Raw genomic sequence first — 23,111 nt, forward strand, 5'->3', positions numbered from 1 at the left:
ACACCTTTATCTTCTCCATCCATCGCTGGATATTTGACCCCTGCCATTTCAAAGGACAAGATTATGCAACAGAATGCAGTATTATCTTTTATGCCCAAACCGTACCCTCCTGCCGTGGGGCGCGAGGCGCTGGCTCTAGACGGGATTGGCGATGTTCCGGTTGCAGTGGGGCTGGCAGTGCGGGTTCAGCCAGTGCTCAAGGAACTGCTCCTCGGACCTCTGCTCCAGCCGCTGGAGGTACAGCATGTACTCCTGTTGGGAACAGTAGCACAGTGTCAGGGATAAATCAGCGTCTAAAAGTATGAATCATAAGCAGTTGAGAAACCAATCTTCGTAGACAAATTGCATCTTGTCTCCATGGAGAAGGTCATGTTGATTTACTCTGAAAATCTGACATGCTGTCAGGATGCTAAAAGCACATAGAAGGTATTTGAGTTTTTATTTCAATGTGTATACTTGTTTCTTTGTCAACCTCTTGCCTGTGTTCTACACACCCTTGAGAAAGAGGCAATGTATGGCAGAAAAATCAATGTTAAGTATGAGGCAAACAATCTGTGGGCTCGGTCTGGCTGAATTATGGCTTCAAAGGAGATCATTACTCCCCTGCCGCTTATCCCTCGCCTTATTGGAAGCAGCTTATAAGCAAGTTAATGCCAGTAATACATCATAAGTAAAAAGTAGACATTAATATTTAAAGTTTCACGTGTTATTTTAAGTGTTTTAATATGATTGCAACCTTTCAGCTTGTCTTGGCTAGAATAGTTGTGTTTTTCATTGGCCAAAATTATTTTAATGGAGTTACAAACTGTAACTTATTAGTACAGTGGCAATTGCAGTGCAGTAACTTCACAACCGGAATTACAGGCACCACGGGACCGATTATCAAGAACGACGTTAAAATTATCGCCGCTGTAGCGGCAGGAAACTGCCCCTAAAGCGGCAATAATGTGCTTGATAATATGCCGCAGAGAATTCCCATAGAAGCCCATGTTCTGGTGTGAGCCCGTTATCGCCGCTTTACTTGCAGTTTTCTGCCGCTAAAGCAGCGATAATTTTAACGCCGTTCTTGATAATATGCCGCCACATTTATTCTAAATCTCGGATGTGGTTTTACCAGAGGATTATAAATACTCCATAGAATAGTGAAGACGATCAGTAATGGGTGATACTACTCAGATTTCAGTATGATATTACAGACTTCTAGGCTTTTTTTTGGGAATATATTCTACCAGGTTTATCCTTTTAAATTTGTCCAAGTTACTACCTGCAGCAAGTCTGCATTGTGTAATAGTGCATGCAAAACTAGCACATGCCTCAGTGTACTGATTATATAAAAAACTTACTTCCCACCCAAATCGGCACCCAGAAGCAACTTATAACATATAGATTTATGACATTCAGCAAGCTTCCACAATATGTATATCAGATTTTAGAAGTTCTATTAAATCTCTATGAATTTCTTTTGTAACCGACAGACAAATGTTCCAATAATTGTGGATACTGCACAGCCTTTCCTTAGAACATCTTGTGATCATATGCTGAATGCTACCACATAATTCAGCTATTCACCCATTATTTGTGTGGTTAATGTAACTTTGATGAAACATGATCCGGTTTCCTTAAATAAGATCCGGTTTTGCACATATTGCAACTGCTTAATCTGATTATTTGCAAGGCAATTGAACAGAGCAGTCCATCTGCGAGTTGGTTAAAGAACCACTTTTGCTTTTCTGGTATTTTATTTTTATATATTTCAATTTTTTTACTAGCTACTTCACTGTTCCTATAGCACGAACATTCTATGCAGTTTTTGCGATGGAAGATTGCATCGTTTGGGAGCTTTGAGACTTTATCAGTATTCTGCAACATTTGGTAAGTCAATTACTTACTCAACTAAATCTGAGGCCTCTACTAGTCATCCTGGAAGAAACAACTGCAAAACCGGTTCTTAGAGTTCTCTTGGTTATTGTATACTGAGATAAATCTGTGAATCGTCTACATGTGATAGATATTTCAGGCTCTGGCCCTGATGATGGAAGGGAGTAGTTTGATGTTCAGATTAAATAATAGTGGGGATTGTAGTGACTCTGTGAAACCGCACGTTTGGTCCTCACTCCAGAAGATTTGAGAGGTCTAAGCCTCTCATACCACATCGGCCCAGTATGGAAAGAGTTAAACCTTACAAGTTCGCAGTAGCGGTCCGTGGAGGGAGTTCGGTGGGGCAGTGAGGCGGGTCGGGGGAGGGGCAGGCTGGGGAAATGTAAACACCGGAATATGGATGAACGGAGGTAAGTACACATTTAACTAAATAAAACGAATTCCTTTGCGCACGCTGCATCGCAAAATGCGATGCAGCGCGCGCAACGAAATTCCATGGAGTTCATCCATATTCCGGTGTTTACATTTCCCCCGCCCTGCCTCACTGCCCCACCGAACTCCCTCCACGGACCGCTACTGCGTGCTTACGAGTGAGAGCAAGATTTGCTGGCCCCTGGTGTGATTTTTAGTCACCATGGAGCATTCCAGAGTAATTTTATAATGCCGGCGGACACGGTGAGAGGGCTGCCATTAGAATAGATTTGCTACTCGGCACGCAGCAAAATCAACTCGAAAGGCTGTGCGCTCTTGCATAACACATGGTGCCGTCGCACTGATTTCCAGGGCTCCTCGCGCTACCAGCACTAAATTGCAGCACGAACAAAATTCCACTGAATTTCGCTGAGTTTTTCTATAACTCTGCTAAATTCCATGGAGTGAAACTTCGCGTATCGCTCACCCTGAGTTTTCTTTCAGACCTGTTGTCATCAAATATTTGCTTGGCAAATTTTTCTTTTGCTATGTATATCCGCAAAAATATTGACTTATCACATCGTAGCTTGCTAAGCATAAATGACTTCTCCCCTCTTTGCACCTCATAAGCTAAATCTATGGGCTTCCCTTTTGATTTAGCATCTACATTCCTAGTGCACATTAACAGCTTAAAGAAAACTTCACACTTCCATCTCCATGCTGTTGCAAAATGGCCCTCTTTGAAGACGCCCCAAACGTTTGCCTTTCTCCTCCTCATTTTCTGACCTCGTTTTTTGTTAGCTTTACACTCTGATCACTTTATCGCTGCTATCCAGTGCTAAAGTGCATGTGCTCTCTCCCCTAAGCATGGTTTGGTTGATGTATCCACAATTGGCACCTTTAATTTACTTAGAAGTCCCTAGTAAAGTGCTCTAAATATGCCCAGGGCCTGTAAATCAAATGCCACTAGATTGACTGCAGTGTTTTACAAAAAAAAGCCACTTGTATGTCAACTTGACAAACAAATGCATTTGTTTGTAAAAGTCCTCCATGCCGCGCTTTCACTTTAATGGCGGCCGCACCCCTTTACTTAGATGTGGCTCATCTAAGGAAAGGGGCGTGGCCGACATTAAAGTGAAAGCGTGGCATGGGGCGCTTTTACAAACAAGCATTTGCAATGCAATTGGTATCACATTTAAAAGAGTTTCATAAAGACCTATTCAATTGCAAATGCTTGTTACTATACATCACCTCTAAGGTAGGCCTTGGACAGCCCACGGGCAGGGTGCAGTGTATTTAAAAAGTAGGACATGTACTTTTAAGTTTTACATGTCCTAGTAGTTTTTCACTACCGCAAGGCCTATCTCTCCCATAGGATTTACGTTCTGTTATATTTATGTTATGTTATATTTACTTCTAAAGTGCACATTTATCCGGAGGTGTCTTGGTGCTAGCTCGATTGAAGCTTGAAATGAGTCCTCATTGTGACCTAAAAGGCCATGTTTTGAAGGATTTCCTAAACAAATGTAAGGAATTCATCGATTTTATGAGTGTGTAATCCGTTCTAGATTTGGGATGCGCATAGCACAAAACTTCTTCTTCCCCAAGAGGAGAGCCTAAATTTTGAGACCACAGCACTTTTTGCTGAGGAGGAGTGTAATGTCCTTGGTGATGCAAACCATTAAAATTTTCTTTTCAAATAGTCTGGACTGATACCGTGAAGAGCCTTAAAAGTGATGCATAGTGCCTTAAAAGTGGCTCGTTGGCTAACTGGCAACCAATGTAGTGTCTTTAGTGCCGTGGAGGCCAATTTGAACTTTGGAATTCCCAACTGCAAACATGCAGCTTCATCCTGCATGATTTGTAATTTATTATTGTGCTGTTGTTGCATGTTTGCATATAAGCCATTGCAGTAGTCAATTCTGGACATGCCAATAGATCTGCTGGCATGTAAGGAAGAATTTTCTTTAAGATTTTCAGGGTGTAAAAAGAAGCAAAAGAAACCACATTTCCCTGGGACCCAAAGGTAAGTTTGTTATTAACTAGTACTCCCAAGTTACGAACTTTCTTGACCGGGGTAGGGAGTGAACCCTGTTCTACCGGCCAGCATGAGGGGAACCAGAAGGAAGTTTTGGGGCCAAACAGGATGACTTCTGTTTTCCACAAACTAAACTTCAAGCAGTTCCTTGTCATCCAGACGCTAACCACCTGGACTTTGCTATAGTGAATATCACATCACCGACTGCACAGTGCATTGTTTCTAGTTTCTGATTCATCTCCCACTTTGGTTGCCCTGCATCGATGCATCGCCTTCAACCCAGCGGTTCAACGATGATGCATTGTCTCCTTGCTCCCCTCATCTCAACTCCATCAATGACGCATCTAAGGTACTTTGCAGAATTCAAAGGCTGGTCCCTGTATCTGACCCACGCTTCATCCCGGTCAGCTTGAACTTTTGGATTTGCCCTAGTCTAGTGCAACCAGATTGCCCCAGTTGGCGCTTTATGCTTTTAGGCACTACATTTCATTTTACTCTTTAAAAATTCATAACTCCAGTTGTACTTATTGGATTTTTCTCGCTTTTGTCTTGCTTTGTTCATAAAAGTAAAAGCTATTTTTCTAAACTGGTGTGTAGGCTTTTTGTGGTGCTTTCACTGTGTTACTCTTTGAAGTGTTGCACAAATACTTTAACATTTCCTCTTAAGCTAAGCCTGACTGTTCTGTGCTAAGCTACCAAAGGGTGGGCACAGCTTCATTCAGGGCGTGTGGTGACTTACCCTGACTAAGAGTGTGGTTCCTGCTTAGAAAAGGTGCATACAGCTGCCAACCAAAAACCCAATATCTAAAAATTGCCAAAAAAAGTTGAAAATCTCATCGAAGATCAATATCCATCCCCTGGTCATTCCTGGATTACATTTCTAAAATGCCATTCTGGAAGGCCTTCCACTTGCCTCACCTAATTCCATTCAGAGAAAATTTACAATGTGTGTTAATGCTGATTAATAGCGCAAAAAGCTTAAAATCATAATGCTTTTACTGATCATCATTGACTGCTCATCCCAACCAGAATCCAACTGAAACTTTGCATGATTGTTTAAAAGACATTACGTAATATGAATGTACCATGCTTTACCAGCTGCTATCTCAGGAGGATCTAGAGGCCTCAGAGACAAGACTTGTTACTTTTGAACATCCCTAAGCTCAAGGCAGCAATTGCCAGCAGACAGTCCTTGTCAACTGTTCCCATTTCAGCATGGAATTGTTTTCTAGACACCCTGAGGAAGCTAACTCCACTCCTGGCATTCAGGAAACAATTTAAGACTCGTGTTCAAGTAATTCCTGAGCCTTTTTTACCTCGTTGCTATCTCTCTCTCACTCCATAACGCAATATTAAACTATGTGTTGTCTCCATCTTCCTCCTGATGCAAACTTCTTAGAGATAACTGTTTTGTTAGTTTTTGCTAATCTGCCTTATTCCTCATCTGATGTAACCCTTAGACTGTGTTTCTAAAATGGTCATGACTGTCCATTTAAACTTCTGAAGCCAATGGTTGTTTCAAGTGAATGGATATTCTCTGGGGTTCCCACCTCTGCTGTTGTTCCCTTTATTCCTAGCTGTGTCCATTGGTATCTGAAAACAGAGTAATACATTTTCCAGGTTTCTGGCATTTTGAAGTTCATACAAAGCTAGCTAGAAATCAGACAGGAGGCACATTTTCCCGAATCTCTACCGGAATCAATGGGTCTCTCAAATTGCTTATAGTATCCACTAGAACAGATGCAGGAGTGACCATTCATTCTGCTGTTTTGTGCCTGGAAGTTATGAGGTAGTTGGATGTCATTTAATATAACTTTGTATCATCACCTTCAGAAGGACGGATCTTCAGTATAAAGCAGCAAACATTTATGGATATCCATTAACTAAATGGCTTTTTAAAACACACTTCTGTCACTGACAAACAAACAAACAACAGGCACGGCTAGCAAATATTTCTCTTACAGATGTCTCCACCGGACAAATATATATCTATACTGAAGACGTGTGCATGGTGGAAAACGTTTCTCAGAAAGCTGTATGTCTCTGTACTAATGATAGTTCATAGCTGTGGCTCATAAGTCCTTGTGTTTGCACTAGTCTCTGAAAGAAACCAACAAATATGCAGAAAAATAATTTGTCTCAATAAAGTTTCAACAAGACAGACAGCGTATTGGTCTCTTTAGTGACAATGTCTAACAAAATCAAAACTCTAGTGGAAGCAGCAGTGGCAATCGGCAGGGAACGGGGGTGGCGGGCGGGGGAACAAAATATTTTTTACTAAAACCTCCTCACGGCCACTGTATCTTCTCTGTTGTTGGTTTGTTTCCTGACAAGTCCCGGAAGCAGGAAGCACACGGGCTCCCCTAAGTCAATCACAGCACTGCAATGCAGCATTGTGTGTGGTTTGAGCGCCGTGGTACGGAGCTCAGACGGGTACTAGGAGCCTGTGCATGTTCTTCACCCAGGCTGTGTTTTACAGCCCGGTGGAGAACATGCTGAGTGTGCATGACTGTTTGGCCGGAAAGCGCACTTATTGTGCCCAAACCACCTCTCCTCCCTTGGCTGTGAAATCAGCCCTGCCCGCCCTAACCCAGTCCCCTTAGCTACGAAAAATAAATTGATAATAATTATGATATTATCATTTTATTTTTCCTTTTTCCTGCTCTGAGAGCATTGGGGCGACGCTCCTCCACCTTAGCAGAGGTGCCGCCCCTGGGGAACAGTGTGGGTGTTCGAATCCAGCTTTAGATTAAATTAATTGAGTCACTTTACAGATGAAACGATTCTCAAGATGCACTAGTGACCACTCACTTGCAGTGGTTGCTTTTGAATGTGTGCAAGTGAAGAGACAAGGCCCAGGGTCTGCAGGCGCTGATAAGAACAGAGCAAGTACTGCTGTTAATCTTTCACTTTCACTTGAATTATGTATTCACCTCACCTTCTCCCATCTCTCAACTAGTAACCTAGTCCACCACTACTTCTACTTTGCGATGATATATATTTTAAGCATATCTTCCCCTAGGTTTTCCAGAACCTAGAAGGAAATGTCCCAAGGAGGTTACAGGGTGAGAACATTTGTTAGTTTGACAAAACTGAATTACAGCATTTTAGAAATTGGCCTGATTTAAGTGGAGGGGATTACCTGCGAAGCAATATTTAAATTTACCCCATCATAAATTGCAAAGCAAAACTTTTTTTAGCTGAAAGAAAGGGAAGGAAACAAGTTTATGCTGCTAAGATGCTAGCAGCAGGAGAGGACTTGTATGCTAGGTAGGAAGCGGCTCGGTAGGAAGCCCTTGATGACTGCTAGAGCATAAGCTGGGGTGTTTGCATGCAATGGTTCCTCTTGTACCATCTATTAACATGTGTGTCATAGCTTGGGAATTTTTTTTTTTTTTTTTTGCACTTGTATCTTCGTGGATGAAACATAAAGATGTCCCAAAAAATACTTTATCAGGATATTGCCTCTAGATTTACCATGATGCTCTAAATGATGGAACCTGGCCGGGTAGTAGTGTTAGCGCAATGGAGGCAGTACGGAGTTAACCCCGGATTTATGGTCCAAGTTAAAGTTGTGCTGGTGTAAATACAATTTTTCTCGCTACAGAGTTTCACACATCCACCACACTGACAAAAATTACCATCCCTCCTAGAGCCGTTTCCACTACGGATTGTTGGAGATAACTCTCCCTGAAGATATTTAACCAAAATGGTTGATTGACAAACTATGGGAAAATCCGTCTGAGGAATGACAATGGGCAATCCATGTAACGGAGTTTCTCCATATATGCAAGGGCACTGGAAATGTATCTGTGATCTTTGGACCCATTGTTGCTACCCGCACTCCTTTCCATCCAAAGGACATGGTTTGGGCATCCCAGGACATGACAGCATTCTCATATTTATTATTTCTGCAATGTTGTCATTTTTTTTTGTCGCAAACATATTTGAAAGATAAAATTAGGCCTGGGCGTAGTTCTTGGAGTTTTGTAACCCGGAACTCCACGAAGTTACAAAAAACCTCCGCGAGGTTCCACGAGTGGTGGAATGCAGTTTAAACTGCAGTTTGTGCTGGTATTCTTGTCGCTCGGATAGAAATTCTACCCGCGCAGCAGTTCGCGCTCACGAACTTACCATTCGCGAGCGGGAAAAAAACTCTCCTGCACATCGTGAAGCGGGGTTTTCTGCACTCCGCGAGCTCAGCGGAGTGCAGAAAACTCCACGAACGGAGCAAAGTTCACGGCCCAGGCCTAGAGATAATTTGCTTTTATTTTAGTGGATTTTCTGTTCCACATGTTGGCCCTCATTTAGAGTGGACTGGTAAAGGTTGTGGTATTGTTTGCACCAGGGAAAATGGGGAGTTAGAATTTACCAAGTGCAATAAATATCAGCTAGCTATGATTTTTTGGGGCATACAATGTTCCTGTAAATACCGGGTATTTTCCCAACAATAAATATCTGCAGATTTTACCTGCAGATTTTTGTTACAAAATCCATAATTGCAAAATATCACAATTAACCTGGCTTAATTTAATATGGGCCATGGTTTTCACTTAATTACTTCTGGTCATTGGAGTTAAAAATGGAAGACCCAACGAAGTCAGAAGGGCAGAAATGTCATCTATTGTCTGTAGCATCAATCTGCGTTTTACTATCTGCGAATCAGTTACTGCACCTACTGCATTTATGGGGCATTTCATGTTCCTACTCTTCTCGAAAGCCGTCACTTTAGGGCTAATGGGAAACCATGTGTGAGTAACATTACCACAAGTTACTCAGCATTCATGGGCACAATGGTTAACACAAGTCTTTTACTAATTCTAACATGACACAGTATTTACATGTTGTAATGCTATAGTACAAGTTTGAGTAGACTGAATTTTTCACATCTGTGGAATTTTTATATTGTGTAGCAGTATCTCTCCTGTGTATATTGATCTTTATCAGGTTGTTTTCATAAATATATTGTGTGGTAGATCAGGGTGACAAATGGGAAAGAAACTCAAGAGTTTCACATCACAGGTGAAAATCTGTGCAAATACAATTAGGGCCTCATGTACGTAGCCGAATACCGGTCGGTAACGGCCGATTTTCGGTAATTATACCGTTACCGACCGGTATTTAGGCTTTTGACATGTAGGGGGCTCATTTCTGTATTCGGTAATTTACCGAATCGGTAAAATTACCGAATCGGTAATTTTACCGATTCGGTAAATTCCGAATACAGAAATGAGATGTAGGGGGAGTGTGTGGGTGTTGTCTGGAGTCGGTATTTACCACCAACTAATAGTTGGTGGTAAATAAAGAATGGATGTGTAAAAGCATTTTATAGCGCTTAGAAGTGTGCAATGTGGCTGACATACATGCCCTTAGGGCATGTATGTGCGCCACATGTGCACACATGGCCGAATCAGGGGTGCAACAGGGTGTCAATGTGACACCCTGCCACCCTTGCATGTGCTCCCTCATTACCGAATCGGTATTTACCGATTCGGTAATGAGGCATACCTTCCCATCAATGGGAAGGTATGCCTCATTACCGAATCGGTAACTACCGATTCGGTAATTACCGAATTTTTCCGAATCGGTAATATTTACCGACTTTTTACCTACATTGCATTTACCACTTCATAAATACCGAATGGGTATGATTCGGTATTTATGAAGTGGTAAATGTAATTTACCTACATGAGGCCCTTAGTGTTTAATTTGTGACTTTGGTTGTGGGTGGTCAAAAAGAAGACTCGACACAGAGCATGAGAGAGAAAGGCAGAAAAGGGAGAAAGAAGAAGGTAGAGGAAAATAGGAAAACAAAGACAAAGGGAGAAAACCGTGACAGCAGTGAAATAAAGAGGCAGGGAGAGTAGGGTGGTGTAAGAATGAAGGGGAATCAAGACTGGGTCGACTTGGGACCAGGTTTAGAGTTTGGCACACAGGGTATTCCTTCACAAATGTGACTGTCAAACTCTCGGACCGCCCCGATTACAGCCCCCCCGCCCCCCCCCAGCTCCATTGACAGACCGCTTCCTCTGATGCCCATCGGATTAGGGGCAGTTAGAGGAAGGGCATTACACTGCCAACCCTATTTAGGGCGGACGGTGTAATGGCCGTCTTTTCTTTCCATTTCTGCCAGGTAAAACCTGGCTGTAATGTACAGAGAATGAGAAAATGATTACCTCAGAAATTATTATTACCGCTGTAAAATATACATAATTTTGATCCACCAATCTGGCCCTTGGTTTTTCATCCATTGGCATTCGGCATCAATAGCGGCAGGGTACTAAGAAAAACGTAGGCCCCTGCACTTATGTTACAAACTATGCAATGCAGATATGATATTTCTTCACTGTCAGTAACACAATATTGCTTCGGAAAGCAGACTGCATTTCCAAATCAAACTCCTATTTCCTACTTTGCCTACCAACTTTGCTTCTTTTGAGACAGAAAAAGGCTTTCGCTTCCCTTTCTTGATGTGCCACGCTACAATTTGTTGTGATTGCATGAATGCAGGGTGTTGGCAGGCGAGCTCACAGCCTCACTGTCTCTTCTCTCTGAAGACAGCTGCAGGGCACAGCGGCCGCAGCTCAGTAAAGATTACAATTATTACTCATTTGCCAAAGTCACATTGGATCATTTTGCAGTGCCAGGTTGCCCAAAAGGTCACTAATTGTAGAACATTATGAAGTTCATTTCTTGTAAGTCTTCTAATGTGAATGTGAGTCATTTACCAGGGTGATGCGTCCCCACAAAGTTTACGCAAAGAAGCCTCGTCATGGTCAGTAGTGCTTTTTGGTTCAAGTGACTGTAAATATATATCATTTGCATGCTTAATCTCAATCTAAACAGGACAAACACCCTCCTCCTCTTTGCTGTCTTCTCACTATTTGAATATCTGTCATTAATTCATTGTGAGAAGTTAGGTTGTTGGTTGTGTGAGGTGTTAATCCTGCACAAGCGATACACACAATCCCTGTCAGGGTGAACAACAAAAGCCACTAAATTAAGAAGGTTTAACGTAGAGGCCATTAATAAAGGGTCCATGTAGCACACAAACAGTAATAACGTGAAACCATGACACAAGAAAAATCCTACATCAATTCAGAAAAATGGAGTACAATTTTTTAGATTATTTGAGACCAAAACGACAAAAATCCAATTTGTAGCACAGAAGACATACCGTGTTAAACATTTAAGTGAAAATAGTGCCTAAAAGCACAAAGCGCCAACAGTGGATATCTGGTCATGCCGAACGGGACAAAGTCACATGTTTAGGCCAACCGTGATAAAGTGCATGCTGGATACAGGGACCAAGTTAGGTCTGCTGAACAAAATCCCTTAAATCAAGGCTGTGTAGCATTGTGAGATCCCGCTTAGAGGAAGGGTCTCGCAGCAGGGGTTCCAAGGGGCTGTGGGGCTCTGATGAGAGATCCTGCATCGAGATACGTCACACTGTGACAGTTCCAAGGAGTTGTGGGGATGTTATGTGAGGCCCTGCATCGGGATGTGTCATGCACCAGTGTTTTCGAGGAGCTGCTGGGCTGCGATGTGAGGGCCTGAATGAAGGAGTATTGCAGAGCGAAGGTTCGGTTGGTTGCGGGGCGATGTGTTGCACTGCGTTGGGTTTGCTAGGACCACAGCTGGGCTGGCAGTGTACCTTCAGGCCCCCTTCCAAGAATCCAGGGGGACAAGACTCACAGCAGAAAGTGCTGGGAACAAGGTGATTGGAGCCTTTTCTGTCCTTGAGGCTCAGCTCAGTAGGCCAGCCAATTAGACCTGGGAGTCACTCTAGTGGTCATGAGTTCAAGATGCAGACCCATTCCTTCTCACTCAGGCAGCAAGGCAGAAGGACAGCAGAGTAGCAGTCCTCCTTGCAGACCAGCACAACAGTCCTTCTGAGTCTTTCACAGATCCAGAGGTGTACTGACGAGTTGGGTCAGAGAGTCCAGTATGTATACCAAAGGCCAGCTTTGAAGTAGGAGAAGGTTCTGGAGGTTTCCAGGTGTGCTTGGAATATCCTACCTTCCTGACCTGGCCCCAGCATGTCTGGGGACACAAAATACTAGTGTCAAACCCTTTGTGAGTAGGCTTATGCAGAGTCTTTGTGATGTGCAAGTGTGGTAGGTGATAGCTCCACCCCAGTATCAAGTAAGAGATGCCCCATCCTGCCAACACCTATTCACAAAGACTAATTAACAGCTACCTGATAGAAAATTTGAACGGTTACTTTAGTGGGTGGCACAATAAGTGCTGCAGCTGCAGGCCCACTACTCGTATTTAATTTATAAGCCTTTGGTGCATTTAGTGCCACTTTAGAAAGGACTTTGCAGTAAATTAAATGTGCCAATTGGGTGTAAGCGATTTTCACCATGTTTACAGGAGAGCACAAGCACTTTAGCATTGGTCCTAAGAGCCAAGAACAACAGGTTCAGCAAAAAAGAAAATAAAGGCAAAAGGTTTGGGGATGACTGTTTGAAATGGCCCTCTCTGCAGGGTCACCCTCAAACCTTTTACCTTCCTCCCCCTACTTTTTGCTATCTTCGTTTTTGCTGGCCTTAGAACTCTGAGCACTGTACCACTGCTAACCAGTGCTGAATCGTATGTGCTCCCTCCCCTAAACATGATAACTCTTAGATCTGGCATATGTGGTGTGATTTCCAAAGACTTTTTGACTTCTGACCTCTGGTTTTTGACTATTTGTGCTGGCTTTGTATTTGCTGGCTTTAAGAATTGAGGCACTTTACTACTACTAACCAGTGCTAAAGTGCATGTGCTCTTTTTTTAAAACAGGATAACATTGGTCTATTCACAATTGGCATATCTGATTTACTTATAAGTCCCTGGTAGAGTGAGCTACATGTGTCCAAGATCTATAAATCAAATGTTACAAGTGGGCCTGCAGCACTGATTGTGCCACCCACTAAGAGGCACTCTAAACATGTCTCAGGCCTGCCACTGCAGAGCTGTTTTAATCTTCCATGTCCACCTGGCAAGACAGTCTACTTGCCAGGTGGGGTGGATCAGAAACGATGCATAGCCATCATAGTAGGGATCGGAGTTAATGCATCGCCTTGTCTGCACTCCGCGTCTTCGATGTCGATGCATAGCTAACCAAGGTTCTTTAGTGCAGCGCGCCAGGCCTGGTCCCTGTAGTTGGCCCACGCTCCATCGCAGTCAGACTGAACTTTTGACTTTGTCACGGTCCAGCATGACCAGATATCCCCAGTTGGCACTTTTTGCTGTAAAGCACTATTTTACAGTTTATTCCTTAAAAAATCATAACTCTGGTTTTACTAATTGGATGTTTGTTGTTTTGATCTTGTTGTATTCATTTCATTAAGCTCTATTATTCTAACCAGGTGCGTTTTTTTTTGTGTGCAGTGTTTTCACTGTCTTACTGTTTTATGTGTTGCACAAATAGTTTACACATTGCCTCTAAAGTTAAGACTGACTGCTGTGTGCCAAGCTACCAGGGGATGAGCACAGGTTAATTTAGTGTTTGATTGTGACTTGACCTGCTAGGATTGTGGTTCCTGCTTGGATAGGGTGCATACCTCTGCCAACCAGAAACCCAATTTCTAACAATGACCCCGCGGAAAGGGTAAATTCTAACATTTATATTATGAGACTGCACCATTTTCCAAATCATTGTATATTGGGGGAAAATATTACAATCATAACCTTGCTCCAGTCAGATGAAAGATTGAAATTGGATGTTAGGCCTTTATTTAGGGTTTGACAGAGTTCTTCTTTGCAAATGTGGTGAAGTAGCCAGTCCACTATAATGACAGTCTATCCACTCTGTGTAGAGTCGAGCCGAGTCCCATGTTTCTCCAGTTGCACACCCACTAACTCTGTCAGTGGAAAATTACACCGACAGCCCAACAGACTCTTGGCTATCAGTTTAGGTACTGGGAAGCCTGATGGTTCAGAACAGAAAATAAAAATTCCTCAGCGAATGCTCCCATGGTGTCAGGGTCATTGTTTTACAAAACCAAGAGGTTTTTTTTGTAAAATAAAAAAAAGCTGTGCTAAGCAGCGTATGAAAATTTGCAGCAGCTCCTCAAACTTTCAGTGTCTTCAGAGAGCCGCAGTTGTGCCAGCTCCTCTGAAAATGTCAAGCTTTGTAAAATAAGGAAAACACATTTGTACTAACACAATATGCTTTGAATTCTGCTGAGATTGGCAAAAGCTAATGGTACAGATGAGAAAAGTATTAGCATTTCTTTGCCCATTACACATGGTTGTTCAAAGGGACCCCCGAAGCTTCATCTCTACAACAATCATGCCAGGGTTTGAAAAATGTCTCTTGGGTACCAGATAATTTACTCAAACTAGAAACTTCACAGTGGCTTGTAATTGTGCCTTTCAGAAACTTCAACACTAGTAGGTTGGATGAGCCTTGTAAAAATCAAGCAATTTTGTTTGCCCGTGGTGAAATCCCCTTTCAGGATTTTAGTGATTATCTTCAAAACAAGCTTTCGCAAAGCCAATAGTTATTGCTGACAAAAGCTACTGGCTTTTTCAATGTTTTTTTAGCCATGTTGTACAGCAGCGCATGGCTGAAAATAAGAAAAAGTGCTATGATGTCCCTACCACTGAGTCATAGCCTTTTTTTAAAACAATTGCTGGCAGGGAGGGAGGGCAGGGCACGAGGAGACGGAGGGACGGCATGTGGTGAGGCAACATGGACAAAAGGTAAAAAAAAGTGCTAGTATGTGGTCAGTGATGGCCATTTCATAGCACTTTTTTGTACTGTGGAGTGGGTGGCAAGAGGGATAGAAGGATGATGTGTGGGAGGGGCTGGGAAGAAGCAGATAAACACACCCACTTGCATGATGTGCTTCAACAAAAAGACTAAGGGTCTGATTTTTTAAAATCTGGGCAGACGGGTTACTGTGTCACAACAATGACAGATATCTTGACTGCCAAAATATAAATCCCATTATATCCTTTGTGATTTACATTTCAGCAGATGGGATGATCACTTTAAGTGAGCGAAATGTCTCACAAGTGATAGCGCATGTCACTTTAAGTGAGCAAAATGTCTCACAAGTGATAGCGCATGTGCTGTCCCTGGTGAGACCGTTATTAACCTGAGCTCAAAAGGTCCATACAACTGCTCGGCATCTGTCACCATCTGTGAAATCTGGGCCCATCTCACCTAACTTCATGGAACTCCACTGGCTTCGTATCAAAGCAAGGATTAAACTTAAAATAACCTGTCTCTCCTATAAAGTAATCCATCATCACTGACCTGGCAAACATTCTCAACATTCCAGGCAGTCTGAATGGTGCCAGGAGGAATGCTCTAAACAACCTGCAAACAACTAAAAGTAAAGCCTACCAATCATTGAACCGATCCTTCACAGGCCTAACAACGTCTTTCTGTAACTCCCACCCACTCTCCCGTCATTCAAGAAACAACTAAAAATGAGTCTCATCTGTTTTCACCGGAACATTTGTGCTTCCCACTCCACAATTTATTTATTTTTAGAGTTTTATATAGCGCGAACCAGACCCGAGACATCAGGTATCAGAGGAATTTATATGAGCGCCAGTTTCGTTACAGAAGGATACCTTGGTTTTTGTAAGGCACAGGGAGATTAAGTGATGTGCCCAGAATCACAGGATGTTGAGCTTCGTTGCCAAGACTCGATCCCGGTTCCCCAGCTTCGAGGTGGACCGCTCTAGCCGTAAGGCTACATCCGCTCCCCAAGTCTATTGCTCCAGGGAAGTTCATTGCCACTGTTGTTTCTTGCCATTATTGTCATCCTTATTGCATCCCTTTTTAGATAACTTATAAAGTACATTAATATCCCTGGGTACCGAAGCACTATATAAAACTCGATTTTTCACCTTCCCATGGACCGGTTGTTAGTGTGAACGTGCTTTCCCTTTAGGCATGAGGTTAAATTGATTAAACTCGAATGGCTTATCTAACTTTCCAGTAATCCCATGGGAAGTTCATCAGTTGTGTGGAAGTCAAATGTAAGACGTGAGCTGTACCTATACACTCTTCACACATGTGACTACAATGTACAGATCCAGGAAACACCCTTATGACCTGACCGTTTTTTGTTTAAAACCACTGCAGTAGTACACATTCTAGAAAAGTATTCAGTCTTTCGAAAAACCTACTTAACAGCACTGACTAAATCACCACCATGTGCAGTCAGTGAACCTATAAAGTCGGTGCTAGGTGCTCGAATGTAGAACATGCTAAATGTTAAAGAAAAGTGTGTCCCCACAGTGAACGACCAACCAAAGGTGTTTGACACTGTCTAAGCCATGCTACAGTTTCCTATTCGGGGACATCATTGTGAATGATAGTCTAGCTTCACAATTTCAACTGGGAAAATATAGAAGTTTGCATAAATATTTATTTTGACCAATTAAGCAAAAATCTATTTCAGTGGTGGATTTTTGATATCTATAGTGGAAAACTAACTTTTACAAGCGCAGCGCAAGCGCTGGGCAGGCGATACCTAAAAACATGTTTTAAGGCTTCCTCTCTGTTGTTTGAAAGCGGTAATTCACTGGTATTATGCAATTCCTGTGTATTACGAAAAGCAACTATTAATAATAGCATGCCATTAAATAGTGGGTTTTAAAAACACTGCAAGTCATGCAACAACACTAGCTATAGATGTTATATTATAGACTATTAATCAGATATATACTAAACATTCCAAAAATGTATCTTGCCCCTTAAATAATTGGATGCTCTTGGTATCCAGCATATTGGTGCTTAGTTTGTAAACGTCTCAAACATGCAAATCTGAAGGGCATTCAAATCAGGGATTTAAATGTTGCGTCTTAATGAGGTGCTCAACCCACTGAGCTAGTTTGTGTCTTTGGTTAAGTTTTAAAAGCAGTCATTACAAAAAATTTCTGAAAACAAAACATACCATGTCTGTATTATAACCAGGTCCACAGAGATTATGCGATTCTGCAACTGTGGATTTTTGCACATAATTACTGACTTGCTGCACTAGCCACATGATTAGTCATCTTCTGCATAATTTGTAGATTTTAACAAAACTAAAAATAAGATTTTTCTAGATCAAATGGCTCAAAGATTTCTAAAAACACAACCACACGTTGTGCCATGCAGAGTCAGGCCTTTTGTTACATAGTCGCAGATGCTGACTGCCTCATTTAGGTGTTAAACATATTAATATGATGAAACCTCAGCCCAAACATAGCTAACATGTGAAAATAGCAAAATGGAGAAGCACTGCATCAAAATGTACTGCATTACCAATTCTTGTTGTAGCATAATTTAGCCAACAATGCCAGATAATTTGTTTTTCCCAAATGAATATTTCCAGTGGCCTGATCATAACAAACAGCGACTCAATTCTAAATAGGCGAAAGCAATGCATCATAGTGCCAGACAACAAACCTCATCTTTCAATAAAATACTACGATCCACCAACAGAATATATCTAACACCGTGGTACTCATAGTACGACCCGCGGGCCGCCAGCGGCCCAGCATGCCTTCGTTGGCGGCATGTGGACCTTACAGGTAATGTACCCATGGCCCCCGAGCTTTTGTGGAGAGAGAGCGAGTGGAGAGAGAGGAGAGAGAGAGTGGAGACAGAGAGTGAGAGAGAGTTGAGAGAGAGAGAGAGAGAGAGAGAACAGAGAGAGAGACTGACTGACTGAGTGAGAAAGACTGAGAGAGAGAGAGACTGACTGAGAGAGAGAGAGTGAGAGGAAGAGACTGACTGACAAAGAGAGAGAGTCTGGTTGATTGACAGAGAGAGAGAGACTGACTGACTGAGAGAGAGAGAGTGACAGAGAGAGAGAGGCTGACTGAGAGAGAGAGACTGGCTGACTGACAGAGAGAGAGAGACTGACAGAGAGAGAGACTGACAGAGAGAGAGAGACTGGCTGACTGAGAGAGAGAATGACTGACTGACAGAGCGAATGACTGACTGACAGAGACTGACTGACTGGGAGAGACTGAATGACAGAGAAAGAGACTGACAGAGAGAGAGTGACTGACAGAGAGAGAGAGAGTGACTAATAGAGAGGGAGTGACTGACTGAATGACTGAGAGATAGAGAGAGACTGACTGAGAGAGACTGACAGAGAGAGAGAGAGAGACTGATAGAGAGAGTGAGACTGACAGAGAGAGAGAGAGACTGACAGAGAGAGAGAGACTGACTGACGGAGAGAGAGACTGACTGACTGAGAGCGAGTGAGACTGACTGAGAGTGAGAGAGAGTGACAGACAGAGAGAGAGAAGCTGACTGAGAGAGAGAGCCTGACTGACTGACAGGGAGAGAGAGAGACTGACAGAGAGACAGACTGACAGAGAGAGAGAGAGACTGACTGACTGAGAGAGAGAATGACTGACTGACAGAGAGAATGACTGACTGACAGAGACTGACTAACAGGGAGAGACTGACTGACAGAGAGAGAGAGAGAGAGAGACTGACAGAGAGAGAGAGAGACTGAGAGAGAGAGAGAGAGAGAGAGAGAGAGAGAGAGAGAGAGACTGACTGACAGAGAGAGTGACTGACTGTCAGAGAGAGAGAGAGACTGACTGAGAGAGACTGACTGAGAGAGACAGACTGAGAGAGAGACGGACTGACAGAGAGGGAGACGGACTGACAGAGCAAGAGATGGACTGACAGAGTGAGAGATGGACCGGGAGAGAGAGAGACGGGCTGACAGAGAGAGAGAGAGACGGACTGACTGAGAGAGACTGACTGAGAGCAAGAGATAGAGTGGCTGACTGACAGAGGGATACTGACTGACTGAAAAAGAGACATAGACTGACTAAGAGCAAGAGAGAAAGAGAGACTGACTGACTGAGAGAGATAGACTGACAGACTGAGAGAGAGACTTACTGACAAAGAGAGAGAGAGACTGACTGACAGAGAGAGAGATTGACTGACAGAGAGAGAGAGACTGACTGACTGACTGAGAGAGACTGACTGACAGAGAGACACTGACAGAGAGAGAGAGCAATACGAACTGACAGAGAGAGAGACTGATTGACTGAGAGAGAGACTGACTGACTGAGAGAGAGTGACTGACTGACAGAGCGAGAGGGAGACTGACTGAGAGCGAGAGAGAGACTGACTGAGAGTGAGAGAGAGAGGCTGACTGACTGACTGACAGAGGGAGACTGACTGACTGCGAGAGAGAAAGACTGACAGAGAGAGAGAGAGACTGACAGAGTGAGCGAGAGAGACTGACTGAGAGAGAGAGAGACTGACTGACTGAGAGAGAGAGAGAGACTGACTGACAGAGAGAGAGTGAGAGAGAGAGACTGACTGACACAGAGAGAGAGAGACTGACTGACAGAGAGAGAAAGTGACTGACAGAGAGAGAGAGAGGCTGACTAAGCAAGAGAGACTGACTGACTGACAGAGAGAGAGGGAGACTGAGAGAGACAGACTGACAGAGAGAGACAGACTGGGAGAGAGAGGCTGACTGACAGACAGAGAGAGACTGACAGAGAGAGACTGACTGACAGAGAGACTGACTGAATGAGAGAGAGAATGACTGACTCACAGAGAGAATGACTGACTGACAGAGACTGACTGACTGGGAGAGACTGACTGACAGAGAGAGAGAGAGACTGAGAGAGAGAGCGTGACTGACAGAGAGAGAGAGAGTGAGTGACTAACAGAGAGGGAGTGACTGACCGATGACAGAGAGAGAGAGAGAGAGAGAGAGACTGACTGAGAGAGACTGACAGAGAGAGAGATAGAGAGATAGACTGAGAGTGAGAGAGAGAGAGAGAGAGAGAGAGACTCTCACAGAGAGAGAAAGACTGACAGAGAGAGAGAGAGAGACTGACACACAGAGATAGAGAGAGAGAGAGAGAGACTGACTAACAGAGAGAGAAAGAGACTTACTGACTGAGAGAGACTGTCTGGCTGACAGAGAGAGAGAGAGAGAGAGAGAGAGAGAGAGAGAGAGAGAGAAACGTCAGTAATTTGTGAAGTCAGTATTTTGTGCCAGAGGGAGGAAACAATAAAAGATTACTGTAGGGGAGAAGCGAGGGAAAGAGCATGAGCTAGAAAAGGGCAAAGCTAAATAAGGGAAAAGAGCAGGACATGCACTTCCCTGAGTGGTAAACACAAATGGTGAAGAAATAAAAGGAAAGTTGTTCACTGATATCAGCATTTCAAGGAAACGACTCATTCAATCAGGTAAAGTCAAATTCCTGTAGGAGTGGGACCAGCACAAGAATAGAGAGAAACAACTAAATCATGATCTGCCAATGGAATGGACAAAAAATCTTGCAATTCTGAGCAGGGGGATGAAGCAAAGCCCACTCTATGTAATATTGTATGCAAAGCTGTGAAAGACTTCTGAAGCAGTCTATAGCGAGCCCACAAAACTGATCAGAACAGTCAGCGACACTGATAGTGCCTATGGGTAGCAGATCCAGGGTATGTGATGGCAGTGTGGTAGCATGAATATGAAGGAGAAAGGATGAAGTAAACAGTGAATGAAGGGATGGTCTTCATCACCATGGCAGTTTATCGTATTTGTATTGCATTATCATGGCTAGAACGCAATCCCCCGTCCTTCCAGCAATGGCAATGGCGTTTCTTAGAGTCTTTGTAGTTACATCGGCTTTTGAAATACAGCCCTGTCACACTGTCTAATGTTTTGCAATGGGGTTGATTATTTTTTCCTCTAGCCTTGCCACCCCCCCCACTGACCCCGCCCCCCACTGACCCTACCCCTACAGGTGCGCCCTCGGCCACAAACCACAGTGGAATTTTGGCCCCAAACAGAACGTTTGTAGGTACCCATGATCTAACACAACAACACAGCCACCAACATTGGCAACCCGAGCAGGACATGTCGATGACAACAAGTGCAAGACAGTGAGAGCTTACACACACATGGCCCCTTCTTCACGACTGCGATTCGTAAAAGTCATAAAGATGTCCAAATTACTAACAATAAAAGCAACCAATTCTGAAAGGGGATTTTCATTTATTTGGATGAGCGAAGGAGAATGTAACCAAGCCACCACCCATGTACCTATCCGAATTGTAAAGAAACACGGCCCTCCCCGAAGCAGTGGCGTAGCTAGATCTGCGGCTGCCCGTGGCGGCCCATGAGTTTGCCGCTCCGCGTCAGCCGTCTGAAGGGGGGTGCCGGCGATTTGGCCACAGGAAAGATCGGGGGGCGAAGGCTGCCACCTTGAAAACTTGTGCCGCTAGGGGTGGACCGCCCCACAGCCCCCTCCCTACCTCACTGACCCGAAGGCAGCTGCCATGTCCCAAAAACATCAAAAAACAATATTGTGGCAGATTTCAAGGGCAGTACGCACCATCCTTCTGATGCGCCCGAGTGACACCACTCTGAAGCTATTGTTGCCTTCTATTTCATTTTCATTTTCCAACTTTATTTCGACTGAATTAGTCATAAAAGCTCAAACAAAAAATACAGTACATTAGGATATTTGTCAAAGAAGCAAATGTAGAAACAATCTTTCCAGGGCTCCAACTGTAAAATACTGTTGATCGGGTGAGTATTAAATTATACAGTAGACATTCATCATGTTAATACCAAGTCAGGTTATCAAATTCAAGTTAAAGACAGCTGTAATCTTCTTATCCTCCACATTGATGCTAAGAATGAAGAGACTGCAAATACTATTTGTCTAGATAGATCTGATTTAAGTACCCTGAAAGCTTCCATACAGTGTATGAACCCTAAATTCCTACAGATAGGTAGGATCCAGTATTTCCTGCTCTTTTTGTAGGCGGGACAAAAGAATAGCATATGTAAATCGGACTCTAATTCTGCATCACAACTGGGACAATTTTGCAAAGTGGGGTAGGACCATTTAGCTGTAAATGCTCTTAGGGAGAGTGTACCGTGTCTCCACTGTAAGAACAATTTCCTGGTAAAATCAGGTCTAATCTCACTCAAGGCCTCTTCAAAATGGTAATCGTCTTTAACTTTTAGAAACGATTGGGTTAGGATAGAAGATTGTGATTTAGAGAAGGTCTCTGCTAATTTAGACTCGTAGTAAATATGGGTAAGTTTTTTCCGGGAGATAGTAAAACAAGCCGTCGCTGGGGTTGTCCAGAGATCCGAAAGACCTAGTAGACCCAGTTGTTTCTTTACATACAATAGCCAAGGAAGTTTGTATGCGCTTGAGAGACTCAATATTTCCTCTAGTTTGTTCCTATAAACCTCCAGCTCAGGTGTTGTCCATATCCTCCTCCAGAAGATCAAAGGCTTCAGGCCCAGAACATCATCTATTGGTCGTAAACCCAAGTCAAACCTTAAGGGGAGTAAAGGGGTACTTTGTGGTAGAGCTGTCAGATGTCTTATAAACCTGGATTCAGCAAGCGGTATCTCATTGCAGCATTTAGTACCCCAGAGTTCTGCACCATAGAGAATCCGGCCACGGGCCTGAAGTTTATAGAATTCGAGAGGTGGCGCTAGCGGTTTTTCAGAGGAGGTATTATAGAATTTCAGGATCACGCCAATCGACTGGGCTAATTTTAAGTGGGCCTTGATTTGGTGTGAGGTCCAAGATAATCCTTCGTTTAAGGTAAGGCCTAGATAATCGAAGGTATGGACTCGCTCCAGGATGATGCCACCTATGGTGGGGTTTGGGCGCGTTCTAGTTGGGGGATTGAAGATCATGAATTTGGTTTTCAACGTATTAATTTCCAATCCCTGTTCCAAGCAGAATAGCTCAAACCCGTCCAATACCCTCTGCAAGCCCAAAGGAGTTTTGGAGAGCAACAGGGTATCGTCAGCGAACATTATCGCCGGTATCC

At 43.3% G+C, this 23,111-nt stretch overlaps 1 protein-coding gene across 1 annotated transcript in view; it reads right to left on the reverse strand.

The window, feature by feature from the left end:
* The window catches only part of C7H17orf67 (chromosome 7 C17orf67 homolog), a 169,264-nt gene that overhangs the window by 35,133 nt on the left and 111,020 nt on the right, over positions 1-23,111 (reverse strand). Inside the window, exon 3 of the mRNA XM_085614414.1 lies at positions 106-252. Coding sequence (XP_085470540.1) covers positions 136-252 — 117 coding nt within the window. The 3' untranslated portion in view covers positions 106-135. The remainder of the gene's footprint in view (positions 1-105; positions 253-23,111) is intronic.

The sequence above is a fragment of the Triturus cristatus genome, chromosome 7, assembly GCF_964204655.1.
Source record: "Triturus cristatus chromosome 7, aTriCri1.1, whole genome shotgun sequence".
NCBI lineage: Eukaryota > Metazoa > Chordata > Amphibia > Caudata > Salamandridae > Triturus > Triturus cristatus.